The following is a 16,756-nucleotide window of genomic DNA, read 5'->3' as shown; positions in this document are numbered from 1 at the left end:
AACTAGTTGATAGGCGAAAAAGGGGAGATATGATTGAGACATTCAAATTGCTAAAAGGATTCTATAGGATTAATTCAGATGATATTTCTGAGATCAGGACTGGTGGTGGGAGAACTAGGGGACACCCATGGAAGCTGGGCAAGAGCGTGGTTAGCAGGGGTGTTAGAGCTGGGTTCTTTACTTTTAGAGTGGTAAATGAGTGGAATAAGCTGCCAGAGTCTGTTGTGGGTGCTATGACAGTGAGCGAGTTCAAGGCAAGGTATGATAGATACTGTGAGAATGTTGAACAGCTGTGTGAACATGATGTTCAGGGCCTCCCTCGATGAGTCTAAGGACTCCTGGAGTAGCCCGTGGTAATAATAATAATAATAATAATAATAATAAAAGTAATATTTTTTTGTGTCACTTCACTCAGGAAAGGTTGTAAACCTATAGCACATTAGTACACTGCATGAACTAAGGATTTCTTCTTATTTTTTAAAAATCTTTTTATAAATATTTATATATTTATTTATTTTATATCTCGGATTTAGATGTGGATATTCAACTGTTTGCAGATGATGCAAAGTTGGGATGAACTATGAAGAGTAGAGCAGATGTTGTGGTCATACAAGAAGACTTGAAATTGAATAGATTGAGTGAACTGGCATGGGAGTGGAGATGCCAATTCAATGTTGTACAAGGGACATCCAGAAAGTAAGTTCCATTTTTAAACATTTTCACTGCAGTGCTGCGATCACAATGGTGAGCATGTGTACTGAGTTTATTGATTCGTTAGCAAGGCATTGGTGTCATTTTCAGACATTCTTGCAATGCGTATGCTTCTTGGTGTGTGTTTATAATATCTAAGAAAATCGAATCGCCCGCCGCATGTGAAATTAGATCAATTATCCGTTTCATGAATGTGAGGAACGTTAAAGCAGCTGAAATTCATTGGCAAATTATTGAGGTTTATGGAGAACACGCAGCGGGTGATTCAATCATATGAAGATGGGTAATTTAATGAAGGAAGGACAGATGCGCATGATGATGAATGGAGCAGACAACCATCTTTAGTGACTGATGATTTGGTGCATTCAGTTGAAGAAAAGATTTGACAGAATAGGGAATTCACTATGAAGTCACTCATGCTGCAATTTCCAGAAGTTTCATGTTCATGTCTTCAGGAAATTATGTCGGAGAAACTGAATTAATGGAAATTGTGTGCAAGCTGGGTGCCAAAGTTGCTTACAGAACAACACAAAGTGAATCGGCTGGGCAGTGCGTTGGAATTCTTGCCATGCTACCATGAGGATGACAATGCTTTCCTGAGCAGACTTGTCACCAGGGATGAGACTTGGGTGTTGCATGCAAACCTTGAATCCAAACAACTTTCCATGGAGTGGAGGCACACCTCATCACCAGTCAAGATGAAATTGAAGACAACGGTTTACACTCGAAAAATCATGTGTACAGTGTTTTGGGACAGACAAGGAATTTTGCTGGTAGACTTCTTGGGTCAAGGCTGGCTCCACAATAAATGCGAGTATGTGCTGCCAAACCCTTAAGAAACTGTGTTGTGCGATCCAGAATAAATGACGTGGCATGCTTACCAGGGGCGTTTTTTTGATTCATGATAATGCCTACCCACACGGACGGCGTAACACAACAACTTCTTGCCACCTTCAGCTAGGAACAATTCCATCATCCCCTATATAGTCCTGACCTCGTGCCAAGTGACTTTCACCTGTGCAAACATCTGAAATCTTTCCATGGTGGCCAGCAGTTTCAAGACAATGACGAGGCCAAAGAAGCAGTCAATATGTGGTTTGTATCACAGGCGGGTAAACCTTCTACGACGAAGGTATACAACTCTTGGTGCCCCATTATGATAAGTGCCTGAACAATGGCATAAATCATGTAGAAAAGTAGTGAAAGATGTCTACTTTAATTTCCAGTAAAATTTTTTGTAAGTATATTTTTGTTTCTCTGACAGCCCATTGGAACTTACTTTCTGGACGTCCTTCGTAAAATATAATGTTTTAAATTTTAGGAAACATTGATGGGATGTAGAATTTACACTTAGTAGGAATATATTGTTGGAGACAGAGGAAATAAGAGATCTTGGGGTGGTGGTGGATAAGGATCTAAAACTTAGAGAACACATTGCCAAAATTGTGAGGATAACACAATGAATTCTGGGAATGATGCGAAGGACACTGCCTTGTAGAAGTAAGGAGATTCTTGTTCCATTGTATAAGGCTCTGATTAGGCTACATGGACTACTGTGTACAGATTTGGTCACCTGGTTTATAAAAGGATGAAGCGATGTTGGAAAGGGTCCAGAGGCAACTGATTAAAGCAGTTTCTGACTTCTGGGATGTTGAATATGAGGAAAGGTTGAGAAGATGCAATCTACAGAGTCTAGTGAATAAAAGGAAGAGGGAGTGATATGGTAGAGACAAGTTAGTAAGGGGTTGTTATAGGATCAATGTTGAAGAAGTTTTACAGAAAACAGTGGGAGATCATATAGAATAAGATATTATCCCTGGAAACTGTATAAGGAGGGTGTGAACAAGGGAGTGAAAAGCGTGTTTTTTGCCTGTAGAGTTGTGAATGATTTGAATGCCTTGCCTGAGAGTGTGGTGTCTGCAGAGAATTTGAGTGTGTTTAAGGTATGGTATGAAAGGTGTGTATGACAAAAGTACCTTCTAGATAAACCAGTGACTGGCTTTTTCTGCAGGTAACAATGTACGAGAACCACATAAGAAAAGGGACAAAGCATGACGATAGTCATAGCCAAAAGGTTCAGCAAGAGATAAGACAGCACAGCTGCTTGTTTGGATACGATAGAATTTACCATTTTTCAGGTTTTAGTATAAAGTGAACTGGAACAAAGACAACGTATATTTGTGAAGACTTTAGGTTCACTGTGTTATTTCTGTATTTATTAATCTCTTTCTCTATTAATCTAATTATCTAATTACTTAGTTTCACTAAAATTTATATAATCTATTTATTTCTCTAAAAATCTAAATTAAATTAATTTAACTTAAAGCAATTAATTAATCTCTTTCTCTATAGTTGCCTTTTCATAGTTGTTGAAGATGAGTTAAAATTTAAAGGGACATGGAATATACAGTAATGGAGTCTTTAGTGAGCCTTACATCTGAAAAATTTCATTTAGCTTTCTGCAAATGAAGATTATGGCATTGTCCCATATATTTCACTACTTATGCTCCTCCAGAAACACCTGGAAGAACAGTGGTGGCAAAATGATTTGCTAAGTGAACTTTAGGAATCTTCCTAAAGCATTACCATTAGATATTTGGTCCAGTATATTATCCAGTGGCCAATCCACAGAATTATCAATTTAAAGCTAGATTCTTTTAAAGAAATGTTGAGTCTTTCCAATATGCATGAAATAATTCTAAAAACGAAGTACACATAGCATGCTAATGAAAGCTATGGGACAAATATAAACTGGATATTTGGTCTGAAGTTGAAACATGGTTTTTGCTCACTTTAAGTTTCCAATATATCAACTTGTAGTACTATGCTAAGAAATGAAACTCATCTACCATGTAATAATGTCCAGAGGTTTGCTCTTCTTCTAGTTAGCATCCTCTTGGACAGTTTCCACCAGTTTAATGTCTGTTGGCTATTACCAAGGTGAAGTTGCAGCAGATTGAGTTGGTGCTGACTGGCTGGACTTCAATGAAGTTTGACATGCTTGACACTTTATTACATTATGTTATAATATAATAAAAGTATTATATAGTACAATGTGCATTCTTCTTTGTATAATGCAGTATGTATTAAATATTACATACAAAACTGTAATTGTAATAGATGAAAAATGTTTTAAAATTAAAATGAAAATTTAAAAAATGTTTTTTTTTTTTTTTTTTTTTTTTTTTTTTTTTTTTTTTTGAAGAATTTCATTGGATACAGATTACTGGCAATAAAATGGTTAAGACTGTTCTTGAAGTCTCCAACTCAGTTAAAATAAAATAAAAGTTAAGTGAAGGTTGCCTAATTTTGAATCTGCTACTTTTATGTCAGTGGCAATCATACATAGGAGGGGATAAAAAAAAAATTCCATATATGAAGACAGATACTTACTGTTCCAGAGATATGAATAACATCTGCTAATAACACCTGATCTCCTGGTTGAGTTTCTACATAGACAGATACTGGTGCATCATGAGCTACACCATTCTTATTTACAGTACAATTATTGTCCCCTAAAATACAAAACAGACTAAAAATAAGGAAAGAACTAAAAGATTGGTATTATATAAATACAGAATTTAATGACAACAACATAAGACATTATAGAGATTACTACATAATCCATGTAATTAATGAAGAATTTTCATTAATTATACGGACATAAATTTTCACTGTTTATTAAAAGGAAAGTAACATTTTCGTTGTAACAATCTCACCACCACATGTTGTAAACTTATTGTACATTAATAATATAAGACATAAAGTGGGATAAGACAAACCAAAAATTCTGTTCTAGTGATCAAACTTAATAATTTTTTCACGTTACTTCAGGCTTCCAATAAGCAGAGTGGTAGTCACAGCAGTTGATTAAATTCATCCATCATGAAAAGATTCACAAACAACCATGCCACAGTAAGATTCAAACTTGCAGCTTGCTGGTGATATCATATATTAATTTCAATTCTGATTTTCTTTTACACAAGGCCTGTGTAGCTCTGAGGAAATTACATTTGCATCTATTGAGCTAGGATGCTTGAAAAAAAAAAAAATTCTAAGTATGATTCCAGTTGCTGACTAAAGGAACTTTTTATAAGCTTTTCTTTAGCCAGTTCCCAAGTTTATTAATCTCTGGCATGGACAAATATCCCCTCCCACAAACAGAAACTTGGTTTTGTAATCCTGCAATTCAAGAAAATTCGCTGTAGAACCTACACTAATTTAGATGATAATATACTGCATTACAGTTAGAGACCACAAGATGGTGGCAGTTGTCTGCCATACTCTCTTCACTGGATGCCATCATCAATCTCTGATTGACTAAGGGTAGAGACTGACCACCCTTCAGTCTCTCACAGTTGGGGCTAAAATGGTCTTTCCGACTCTCTAGGAATTAGCAGATTTATTTATTTATTTATTTTCTATCTCCCATGGGATGTAAATGTGTGTGTGTGTGTGTGTGTATGAGAGAGAGGGGTGCAGCAATCAAGATACATTTATGTCAAAATGTTTTAGGAAATTGCCACTAGATGTCTGTAAATTGTGTAGTGTTAGAAAGAGCCGGAAAGATAAGTGCTATTTTGAATAATAATTGGCAATATTTCATGAATATTTGGGCTTTTTTATTTCTTTTTGTAGAAGATAACAAAGTGTGCCTGCATGAACTTTGGCATGAAAACTTCCAGATTTATTAGTTTAAATTGCCTTTTTTAAGTATAACACAATGGCGGTCACAAAGTGAAAAAAAAAACAGAAATGAAACAAAAGCTAGGGAAACTAAGGGAGTGAAAGAATGCAAAGATGTAGAAGTGAAAGGTTAGTAATAAGAGAGTGAAAAAAAGTATGAACGAGAAAATTGAAGTAAGGTGCAGCAGAACGAAAGATAGCGAGATTGCAAGAGTGATTGAGAGTGAAATTGCCAGAATGCAAGATTTAATGAAACAGTTATTGAAAATGAAAAATGAAATGAGGAATATTTGGAGTGATGTTAGACCTCTAGTGGAAACTAATGAAAGTGTGCAAGAGAACAGAATCTTCTCTTCTTCTTCTGCAGTTTTCTCACTTAAGAATGGTCGCTGAATGTAGTGAGTCTCCTCCACAACCTCCTGTCTTGGGCCTAGCCACATCCAAGTTCTTCATCCTCGAGTCCTTCTCCACCATCTCCCTCCATCTCTTCTTTGGCCGCCCACGCTTCCTCCTCCCCTGCACATCCATTTGCATGACCTTTCTTCCCACACACTCTTCCACCCTCCTCATCACATGACCAAAGCATATCAACCTTGCCTCCTAAGTTCGTAACTTTCACCGTTCCCCTTACATAGTCATTTCTCAGACGATCCTTTCTGGTCACATCGCACACCCAGCTAAGCATTCTCATCTCTGCTACCTCCATCCTGCTGATGTTATTTTTCCTCAGGGCCACAGTTTCATAGCATATGTCATAGCTGGTCTCACTACTGTCCTGTAGATTTTGCCTTTTAGATTGATCGGCACCCTCTTATCACATAGCACTCCAGCCATCTCTCTCCAGTATAATGGAGAGAGATGGCTGGAGTGCTTGCCTCACCATCCTCTTTCATTGTTGAACCTAAGTATCTAAAGTCACTGACCTTCCTTCCAGCTACAGATCTGGAGCTGGAAGAGAACAGAATGAAAGGAAAAAAAAGAGTAAAAGAGGTAACGAGTGATTCCAGGATAGCAATATATGGAGACTCCATAATCGGAAGACTAGTTACTGAGAGAGTCCATAAGGTCTGCAACACAGGTGGGAGAATGAGTAGGATAATTAAGGGGCCGGACATGAGAAAGAAATGAACAAGAAAGATAATCATAATGTATGGCATGTGCTTGAGGGAAGAATAAAATTAGACAGGCATGATGAGTTGCATTTAAATGGCTTTGGAGTGTGTGCGTACTGAAAAAGGTGTTGCTGGATGGAAGTACAGTGTGTGATGTGTGCAAGAGATCAGAAGAAAGAGATGAAAGGAAAAATCAGGAGAGTGGTATTGAAGGGACAGAAGTGCATGGCAGTGGAAATAGTAGAGTGTGAGAGATGAAAAGAGAATGGGAATGCAAGAGGAACAGGAAAATTGGTGGGAGCTCAGGTAGTCAGGGAGACATGGCACAGGGAGAATGGATGTTGAAAGTGGCAGTGAATGTATGTATGAAGATGGAGTAATATTGCCATGTGAGTGGGGAAGTTGAGACTGAACCAGTGGCGGCCGGCGAAAATTTTAAGTGGGGTGCTGTGTATACAAAATAAAAATTCTTTTTTCCTAATCAGTAACTAATTTATTAATAAATAAATTTACATATTAAAAAATCGCTTTATTAAAAATATTTCACCCTCACCATGAACAAACACAAATAACAAAAGTTTCGTATCTCACAAAAATAACGCGCAAGCATATGATACACTGCCCAAACAAGCAGTGTCGGAATGGCTTGTAACATGCAATCACAAGTGCAAACGAATATCGGCGAGATGGCTGCATTTGGCCAAACACGTTAATTCTGACACTGTATTAGATCGCAGTGTATTTGTTTCGTGTAACGATAATTGAAAAATATAATTCTTTTCATATTTTCAACAGTGACACTCATCATAATTCAGCCTTGTATCTATAATAAATAAATAATTATATGTTACTAATTACTAATTAGTAACATATAATTAGTAGTATTTGCTTACGCTTGGAATTGCCGAACTTTATATAGTTTCTATATTTGGCATGAAACTCTTTGAGTTTCTTATTCGGCTAAGAAACAATATGGGATATAATATCCCTTAACTTAAATAAGTTCATGTCGCTGAATTGAAGCCTTTGGCTCTTCATTATAATTAGTAATTTAAAAGGACACCTCTTGGCAATTCTCATAGAAGGGATCTAAGTTCTGTTCGCTACAAACTTGGTATTAACTAGGTCTACCTACTCAAAAAAGGTCAAAACCGGTCTGAGTAGTGATCTTCTCTCATAATGTTGAACAATAATACAGCTCCTAGGAGTTAAGTTCACATTATGGGTAAATATCAAGAATAGTGATCGGAGCTTGCTCCACCCTTTCTATGAGTTGCCTCTGCTTGCACTACCTTCAAGGGTCAGGTGCTGCACTATCCAGGTATTTGCTTACGCTTGGAATCGGCGAACTTTATATAGTTTCTATATTTGGCACGAAACTCTTTGAGTTTCTTATTCGGCTAAGAAACAATATGGGATATAATATCCCTTAACTTAAATAATTATATGTTATTTTAACAAAATAAAATAAGATTTGCAAAAAATAGTTCACTCTCACCACGAACGCGCATCAATAATAAGTTTCGTATCTCACAGAAATAACGCACGCAAGCATACGATACACTGCTCAAACGAGCAGTGTCAGAATAACTTGTAACATGCAATCACAAGAGCAAACGAATATCGGCGAGTCTGACTGTGATTGATTGAACATGATAATATCGACACTGCATTAGATCGCAGTACATTTGTTTCGTAATCTAAAGCACTAATCGAACAATTCCATTATTAATTATTCAATCACTGTCGTAACATAAGCTGTAACCTTTAGCATGCTGTATTGCATGTGTATAATGTTGTAAGCATTGTTATTATTTATAAACATAAACAAAATTTCAATTTTTCGGGGATGCTGCAGTGTTGCAGTGCTTATGTACGGGCTGCCACTGGACTGAACAGATATATGTGGTAAGTGGTGATAATGGTGATTGGGCAGGTGTGATGGGGAAAACACAATCAACAGATGGCTTAGATAGAACAGGATATAGACCTAAAAATGAAACTGCTGAGTTTGTTAACAAATGCCAGAAGTATAAGAAATAAGGGGGATGAAATGGTTTCAATGATTGAGTTTAATCACCCCAAAATCATTGGAATAAGTCAAACATGGTCGAATGAAAATAATATTGTAATGGGAATAGAGGCCACATAAGGTAAACATGAAAGGGGAAAATCGCGGCAATGGTTATGAGGCAGTGTTGTGTAATATGGAGGTTGAGAGGAAGACATATTCAGTTGGATGTTGCTATAGGCCTGGAAATGTGGAGGGAGGTGATGTAGAAATGTATAAACAACTTGGATTGGTGAACAAAGGAAGGATAATTATTATGGGTGATAAATTACTTGGTTTAATCCTTTATCCAAGTGTAAGAAAACAAAGTTTGTGCCTGAATAATTATCAGGACTGGGGCAACTCGTATATAGAAGCTAATGACTTGACATCACATTGACATTACTTCGACCTTAATATCACCTCTGGGTCGGGCTACCACTGATGAGACCTCACTAAAAGTCGAAACCGGTCTGGGTAGCAATCCTTCCCATAATCCATAGCATTATACATACCCATAAGGATATGTGCTTTGATTTATGGGATACTAAGGCAAGTGATGTGAAGTTATTAGCTTCTATATACGAGTTACTACAGTCCTGAAAATACTTTAGGTGCAAACTTTGTTTGCTTATACTTGAATAAAGGATTAAATGAAGTATATAATTTCTTGGTATCTTTAATTTATAGTATTACCAAGCGGAAAAATTTGCAATGAAAAAGAAAGCACTTTGGAGGAAGTACAAGATGAATAATGGTAATAATCAGTTATATCAAGAGCATAATGTCAGGAGAGTGACTCAGTCAGTCAAGAATACGAAAGCAGAGTATGAGCAGAAATTGGCAAATCCGGCAAAGAAAAACCCTAGACAGTGTGACAAGTAGATGGAAGAATGATCATGGTAAGATGAAGTTCATGGATGAAAATAGTAGAATGGTAACTCCTGCAGTAGACATTATTGAGGTATTCAGTGATCAATTTATAAGGGTGTTTCATCTTGACCAAGGTGGAATCATGAGGAACTTAAGTGTAGAGGGTATAGGAGAGGATGGCTTAATTGTAAGTGAGTAGGAGGTATTTGAGGAAATAAATAAACTTGATGTCACTAAGGTGACAGGATTTGATAACATATCACCACATATCTAAAGGAAATGTTCCAAGGAATTAGCAGTAGCATTGGCATGCCTGTTTAATAAAAATCATGCAGTAGCACAGGTTCCAAGGGAGTGGAAGGAGGGTAAAATTGTTCCACTGCATAAAGGTAGTAATAAAGCTGCAGCTTCAAATTATAGGCCAGTCTGTATATATCTGGAGTTGTGGTGAAGGTACTGGAGAGATTGGTAAGAGATAGGATACAGAAATGAGTTGATAACAGCAATATTCTCTGTCGTTATCAGCATGGGTTTGTTAAGGGGGAAATCATGCTTCACTAACTTACTTATGTATTATAACAAGGTGACATATACCTTGGATATGGAAGATGCATATACAGTGGTGTACCTAGATTTTGCAAAGGCTTTTAATAGACAGTCACATAACCAGCTCTTAAATAAATTGAAATAGTTAGGAATGATAACAGACTTCTGAGTTGAATCAGTGACTGGTTGCCAGATAAGTATCAGAAAGTTGTATATGGAGGTGCAGTATCCCGAAAGAGAAAGGTCACTACTGGTGTGTTGCAGGACTCAGTTTCAGAGCCATTGTTGTTCAATTTATATGTAAATGATATTAGGAAGGAGTGCTTAAGGATCAAAGCTGTATAACCGAGAGGACAAATCCACATAACCTTTAAAGGAATGCGGAGAACCGACCAGGGCTTCTGACCTAATGTCCAATCCTCACCTACTCGTGGTGCACCCTGTTGGGTATCTACCTGGATACTAAACGAACGAGGATAGGCTGGCAATTTTGGATTTAGCCGACCAAATTGTATTCTCATTGGCTTAAACCAATATACAAAATGATGGTATGACATGACAAAATTTCTTGGCGGCTGGGGCGTCGCACGGTTAAACAAGGCCCCAGTTGTTTTCACCAGGAAACCAGAGCAAACAGCGAAAAGTCAGCTACTGGAACAAATCTGAAAGCACACCCCAACTCAACATCACCAGAGTTAAAGATCGGTACTATCAACATAAGAAGCCTGAATGGCAAAGAAATGGAGCTAGCTGAACAATTAGATAAGTACCAGATCAACATAATAGGGGTGACTAAAACAAAGAAAGACAAAAACTGGTGAGATCTTTCTGAGCAATAAATACAAAATGTTATATTCAGGAAATGACAATCAAGGAAAAGAAGGAGTAGCCATAGTATTCGACACTAAATATGAGGCTAATCTTCTTGAATGGCAGGCAGTCTCAAGTAGAGCGATGTGGGCTAATATCAGAATGGGGAACTGAACAATGAGACTTATTTGTGCCTATGGTCCCACAGAAAGTTCTACTCAGGTAGAAGTGGAGATATTTTTTGATGCTTTAGAAAAAGCAACTGACACAATGAAAAAGGATCCTTGTTGGGGATCTAAATAGCAGAGTAGGAAATGATTGTCAGATATACAAAAATATTTTGGGAAAATTTGGAGAAAAGAGCAAAGCTAATAATAATGGCAAATACCTGTTGGATTTCTGCTCAGGACATGGACTGGTTATTACTAACACCATGTTCCTTGTGATGTTTTGATAGTGATGTTTTCTCCATGGTGCAGGACACAAGATTGTACAGAGGATTTGAAATTGAAAGTGATCACTATTTAGTCTTGAGCAGGATAAAGTTGAATTTACATATTGAAAAGAATAACATGTAAGAAAGTTTTAAAGTGAATAAAAGTTGAGCAGCTCTCAGATGTGAACTGTAGACTAAAATACACAAAGTTTATTGAAGAAAAAAAAAATGAAAGAGTTTGAGAACAGGAACCAAACCTTGGAGATTCAGTGGCAAACCTTGAAGAAAACTCTGATTTGATTCAGCCAGAGAGGCATGTGGTGAGGCTGTCTGCAAGGATAGAAAAATTAGAACTCCATGGTGGACACAGGAAGTTAAAGAGGCAGTGAAGGAAAAGAAGAAAGCATATCAAAAGTTCCTGGCAAATAAGTCAGCTTGTGCTCTTAGAGAATACAGAGACAAATGTAAGAAAGCGAAACACTGTGTAAAATTAGCTAGACAAAGTCATGGGAGGACTTTGGCAAGAACATTGAAAATAAATATCAAGAAGGTGGTAAGATATTTTGGAGCTTGTTGAAGAAGCTCAGAAATGGAGGAAAATCTGGTGTGAGACAAGGATGTACATTATCCCCTCTGTTATTCATTATCTATATGGATCACATTATGAAGGAAAGCGGTATTAAACATGATATTGGAATTGGAAATGTTAATGTCAACTCTTTGCTTTATGCAGACAATATTATACTTCTAAATAAATCCGCAACAAGTTTGCAAGAATCCTTGACTAAATTAAATAACTGTTGTAATAGATATGGTATGAAGATCAGCAATAAAAAGACAAAGACAATGAAAATAGGCAGAATCATTGAAAATGTCAACTGTGTTGTGAATGGAGAACCTGTGGAACAAGTGAAACATTTCAGCTACTTAGGCATGATTTTTACTGAAGATAGTAAATTAAATATGGAAATAGACAACAGAATTAACAATGCAGGTATGGTAGGAAGTCAACTGAATAAATTCATATGGAATAAGAGAGAAATTAGTCAGAACCAGTGGCGTATTAAGGATAGTTGGGGCCCCTAGGTAAATTAAATTTGTGGGCCCCAAAATAATAATAAAAAAAAAAAGTTAGGTGGCAAATAAATGAAATTTTGTACTTTAGAATTTTTTGAACTTCTGGATTTTTCTACCTGTTAAAGGGTTAAAGGATGATAAATAATAAAACTTTTTATTCTTTTTTAAATTTTACAAAGTTTTTTTTTTACTTGCACTACACTCAAAACACAAAAAGTCACACTAAAAAGTTACTTTTGAAACAAAAACCTCACTCTTATACGATTCAATAATAAATGAAGTTAAAGCGCAACCAGGCGAAACTTCCTATTCTCAGCAATGCAATCAGTTTTCGTGACCTCGAAGCTGTCAACAGCAATGTGCGCCGACATTGGTAATGCTGTTTAATTCAAAGCATAGATAGCACGCGATGTTCAAAATACAAAATATGAAGCTTGTCAACTAGCGCCGACATTGGTATTGAGGCATTATTTAACATAGATAGTGCACGCTGTTCAAAATTCATATTAAAACATAATAATTGTTTTGAAAAAATTTTCGCTTAAAATAATCAAGATTTTTATGATGCTTACTGAAAACATTAATCTATTTTAAAACACTAGAGAAAAATGTCATAGCTTGGGCCCCCCCAAAGCTTGAGGCCCCTAGGCACGTGCCTTATTGCCTTAATGGGTAATCCACCTCTGGTCGGAACACTAAATTAGCTGTATACAAGACAGTGTTCAAACCAGTTTTAACTTATGGATCTGAGAGCTGGGTCAGAAGTAAAACACTTGACCAAAGACTAGAAATCGCAGATATGAGAGTCCTCAGAAAGATAAAGGCATGAACAGATGGCATCAATGGCAATATCATATTAAAAACGAGGATATTAGGAAAGAACTTGACATTGTCAGCATCCAGAAATGCATTAGCAGAGCTAATCTCAGGTAGTATGGTCACTTAAACAGAATAGGCGAAGAAAGATTAGCAAAACAAGTGTTCTCTGCCAGGTTGGCAGCAAAATGACCCAGAGGAAGACCAAGATATAGGTGGATTGATACGGTACAAAGTGCCTTAGACGATAGAAATATAAGATGTGATAATGTTGGAGTCTTGACAAGTAACAGACTGATTTGGAGGAAAATTGTAGATAGGAAGTTAGTAATGATGTAAATTTTTCATGCAGTACTATCATATCCTGTACATCCCTTGAGGGTTCATGTCAGGAATTTGATGATGATGATGATATTGGGAATGTGTTTAACTAATGATATTCAGCTGTTTTCAGATGATGCAAAACTGGGCAGAGCAATGCAGAGTGAAGCGGATGTTATAGCCTTACAAAAGGACTTGAATAGATTGCATGAATGGGCAGGTAAGTGAAACTTTCAGTTCAATACAAAGTGTAAGGTTTTGAGATTTGGTAAGCAACAATGGGATGCAAAGTATACACTTGGTGGGAAACTTTAAAGGAGGTAGAGGAAATGAGAGATCTGGGAGTGATGGTGGTAAACAAGGACCTGAAATTCGGGAGCCAAATTGCACAAGTTGTGAAGACATCACGTTATATAATGGCAATGATGCAGAAATAAAGAGGTTATGATGCCACTTTATAAGGTCTTGATCAGGCCTCATGTGGATTGTTGTGCACAGATCTGGTCAGCGGGTTTTCATGGTGATGAGGATATGTTGGAAAGGGTCCAGAGAAGATTCACAAAAGTTATCAGTGGTCTTTGGAATGTGTAGTATGAGGATAGATCAAGAAAATGTAAATTGTAAAGCCTTGTGAATAGGAGGAGGGGGGGGGATATGATTGAGACATGTCAGGAGTTGTTATCATGTTGACATGGAAGAGATTTTCAAGAGGGGGGGGGGGTGTAGAACAAGAGGCCATTGCTGGAAGCTGTATACGAAGGGTGTGTGAGGAGAGAAGTGAGGGATAGGTTCTTTGCATGGAGAGTGGTTGATTAGTGTGGATTGCATTGCCTGAGTGTGTTGTGAATGTAGCCACAGTGAATCAGTTTAAAGCACCATTGGATGAGCATTGTGTGCAATGGTGTACCTCCCACAATGAGTCGCTGACTCCATGGACACCAGATGTTAATAATAATAATAATAATAAAAATTCTTAAGAACTGGATTGCAATAATTAATTTTAAATGACGAAACGAAATATATACAAATTCAGCATTTTGATAGATCAATCTAAACTTATCTAGACACTTAGGAGATCTGAAACACAATCAGCCTTAAAGTGGTTTGCAGCCCGTTCCAAATTTGTAATGTTTCAGAAAGAGAGTGGATTTTTGTTTTATATTTTTTCAAGTTTATTTTTTTTTTAAGCAAGCCCTATAAACTTAAGAAACTATATAAGCTCATCTGGAGGAGGCCTTTACAAACATCCATTCCCATGGTGGGATTCAAACTCACAACCTGCTGGTTTGAGAGAGGGTATGCTATCCAATCAGCCAACCAAGTTGGTGTAAGACTTTTTTTTTTCTGGTAAAACTGTTTTTGCTGTAACCATTTTGCTGAATGTTTCTATACAGCCTGCTGTTTCATGTGCAGTGCATTCTGATGATGCAATTTACTCTGTCCTGGATACTGATGATTTTCAAAATATTCTGGATTAGAGATAGCTGTAGAAAGCTTTTTCACTTAGTTACAAAGTAAATTATGATGCACGTGAATATATTTGTGCTTTAATCTACCCAAGTATAAGCAGAAAAACATTGTGTGTGAAGCTCCTTCGCAACCAGGCTTCCTGTATATGGAGACAGATGACATCATATTAAATTGAACTAGTGTCCCATAATTCACAGTACCTCCTTATCAGAAGTGTATACTGCATGCATTATGGTTAAGCATGACTACCTGACTAGTTTCAGCCTTTATCAAGGTCTTGTCAGTGAGAACTAAATCTGTAGAGATACTGAAAGATAAATCAGTGCAGAAGTTATATTTGGATATACAAGTAACAAAATTGTTTATTACCATATTATTAAAATTAGTATAAATTAGACAAAAAATTATGAGTGTCGTTTGAAAAGATTGTGACCTGACATACCATCCATAGTGATGGTACTTGAGTTGCCAAAATGTTTTCAGCATTCTAACCAGTCACCTATGGTATGAAAGTAAAAACTACTTGACAGATGACTATTCGCTTTCTCATATGTAGTCCATCAAAGTAGGTGTGTTAAGCCTTTTTCAAAAAATGAAAATATTGAACATCATGGCATCATCAAGCATTTCATAAAGAAAGGTATGACTCCAACTAAATTGAAAAAACAAAACAAACAAACAAAAAAAAACTGACACAGACAATACTCTAGAGAAATCTATTTCTTTGCTTTTTGATAGTAAAAAACGAGTATGCAGCTCTATTTAAACATAGCAGAAAGAGCTTGGAAGATGATGCTCAGAGTGGCAACCATTTACAGCAATAAATGAAGAAACCATCTAAAAAATGTACACTATGTTCCTAAAAGGCCACCAAACTAAAGTGGACAAGAACTGAGAATATCAAAGGTATATGTAAAGACGGTGCTGCATTTGTTGACGAAAGAACAAAAACATACTTGGAATCAAATTTTTAATGAGGGCTTGGGGCATTTTATGAAATCCATGTAATTTTCTGAGGAGATTTATGGCTACTGATGGATCCCCTATTACAAACCAGAGATGAAAGAACAGTCAAAACAATGGAATCATCCTAAATGCCCACCTCCAAAGATGGCTAGCAAAGATATGACATTGGTCTTTTGGGATTCCATGCAAAGAATAATGATTGATTATCTTCCACGGGGCCAAACTGTAAACAGAGAGTACTACACTAGCCTTTTACAATAACTACATAACAAAAATTCATGAGAAAGAGCCAGGAATGGCTCTTTCTCATGAATAAAAATAAAAATAAAAAGGTACTATTTCATCACAAAAGTTAACCAGGTCATATATCCACAAATGTGGTAGCCAAACTTTACATACTTGGCTCTGAATTGTTGCCCTCCCACCAATATTTGCCTGATATGGCACGATTAGACTTCTTCCTGTTCCTGAAACTCAAAAATTTCTTGGATGAAGAGCAGAAAGCTTCTTTTTTGCAGACTGCAATGAACCAGCTTATATGGATATAACCACGTTGCAGAACTGTTTGACCAAGTGTATTAATCTAAGAGGAGCACAAATTGAAAAATAAAAATAAATTCAAATTAATCTGTAGTTTATTTCCATGTCAGGCCACAAACTTTTCAAACACCCTTCCATTATCCTCTTGTTTTAATGCTTTACACAAATGTAAGCAAACAAAAGTTTGTAAGTGAAGTATCTTCATAATTAGAATATGGAAGAATGTGAAAGCAGATAATGTCATATCAAGTTGTACTAGTATCCCATAATACACAGCACACTTATTTTCAGATGAGTATACAGAATATGACCTGCACTTTTATTGAAGTCTATCTCTCACTG

The 16,756-nt window shown here is 36.6% G+C and overlaps 1 protein-coding gene across 1 annotated transcript in view; it reads right to left on the bottom strand.

The window, feature by feature from the left end:
• The window catches only part of LOC150108407 (reelin-like), a 920,570-nt gene that overhangs the window by 717,700 nt on the left and 186,114 nt on the right, over positions 1 to 16,756 (bottom strand). Inside the window, exon 11 of the mRNA XM_090390755.1 lies at positions 4,105 to 4,226. Within this exon, the coding sequence (XP_090246881.1) occupies positions 4,105 to 4,226 (122 nt within the window). The remainder of the gene's footprint in view (positions 1 to 4,104; positions 4,227 to 16,756) is intronic.

This window comes from Typopeltis vanoorti, chromosome 3 (assembly GCF_054136105.1).
Source record: "Typopeltis vanoorti isolate ZY-2024b chromosome 3, IOZ_Tvanoo_1.0, whole genome shotgun sequence".
Taxonomy (NCBI): Eukaryota; Metazoa; Arthropoda; class Arachnida; order Uropygi; family Thelyphonidae; genus Typopeltis; species Typopeltis vanoorti.
Note: the sequence above shows the minus strand (reverse complement) of the source record. Positions and strands in the feature narration are given on the sequence as shown.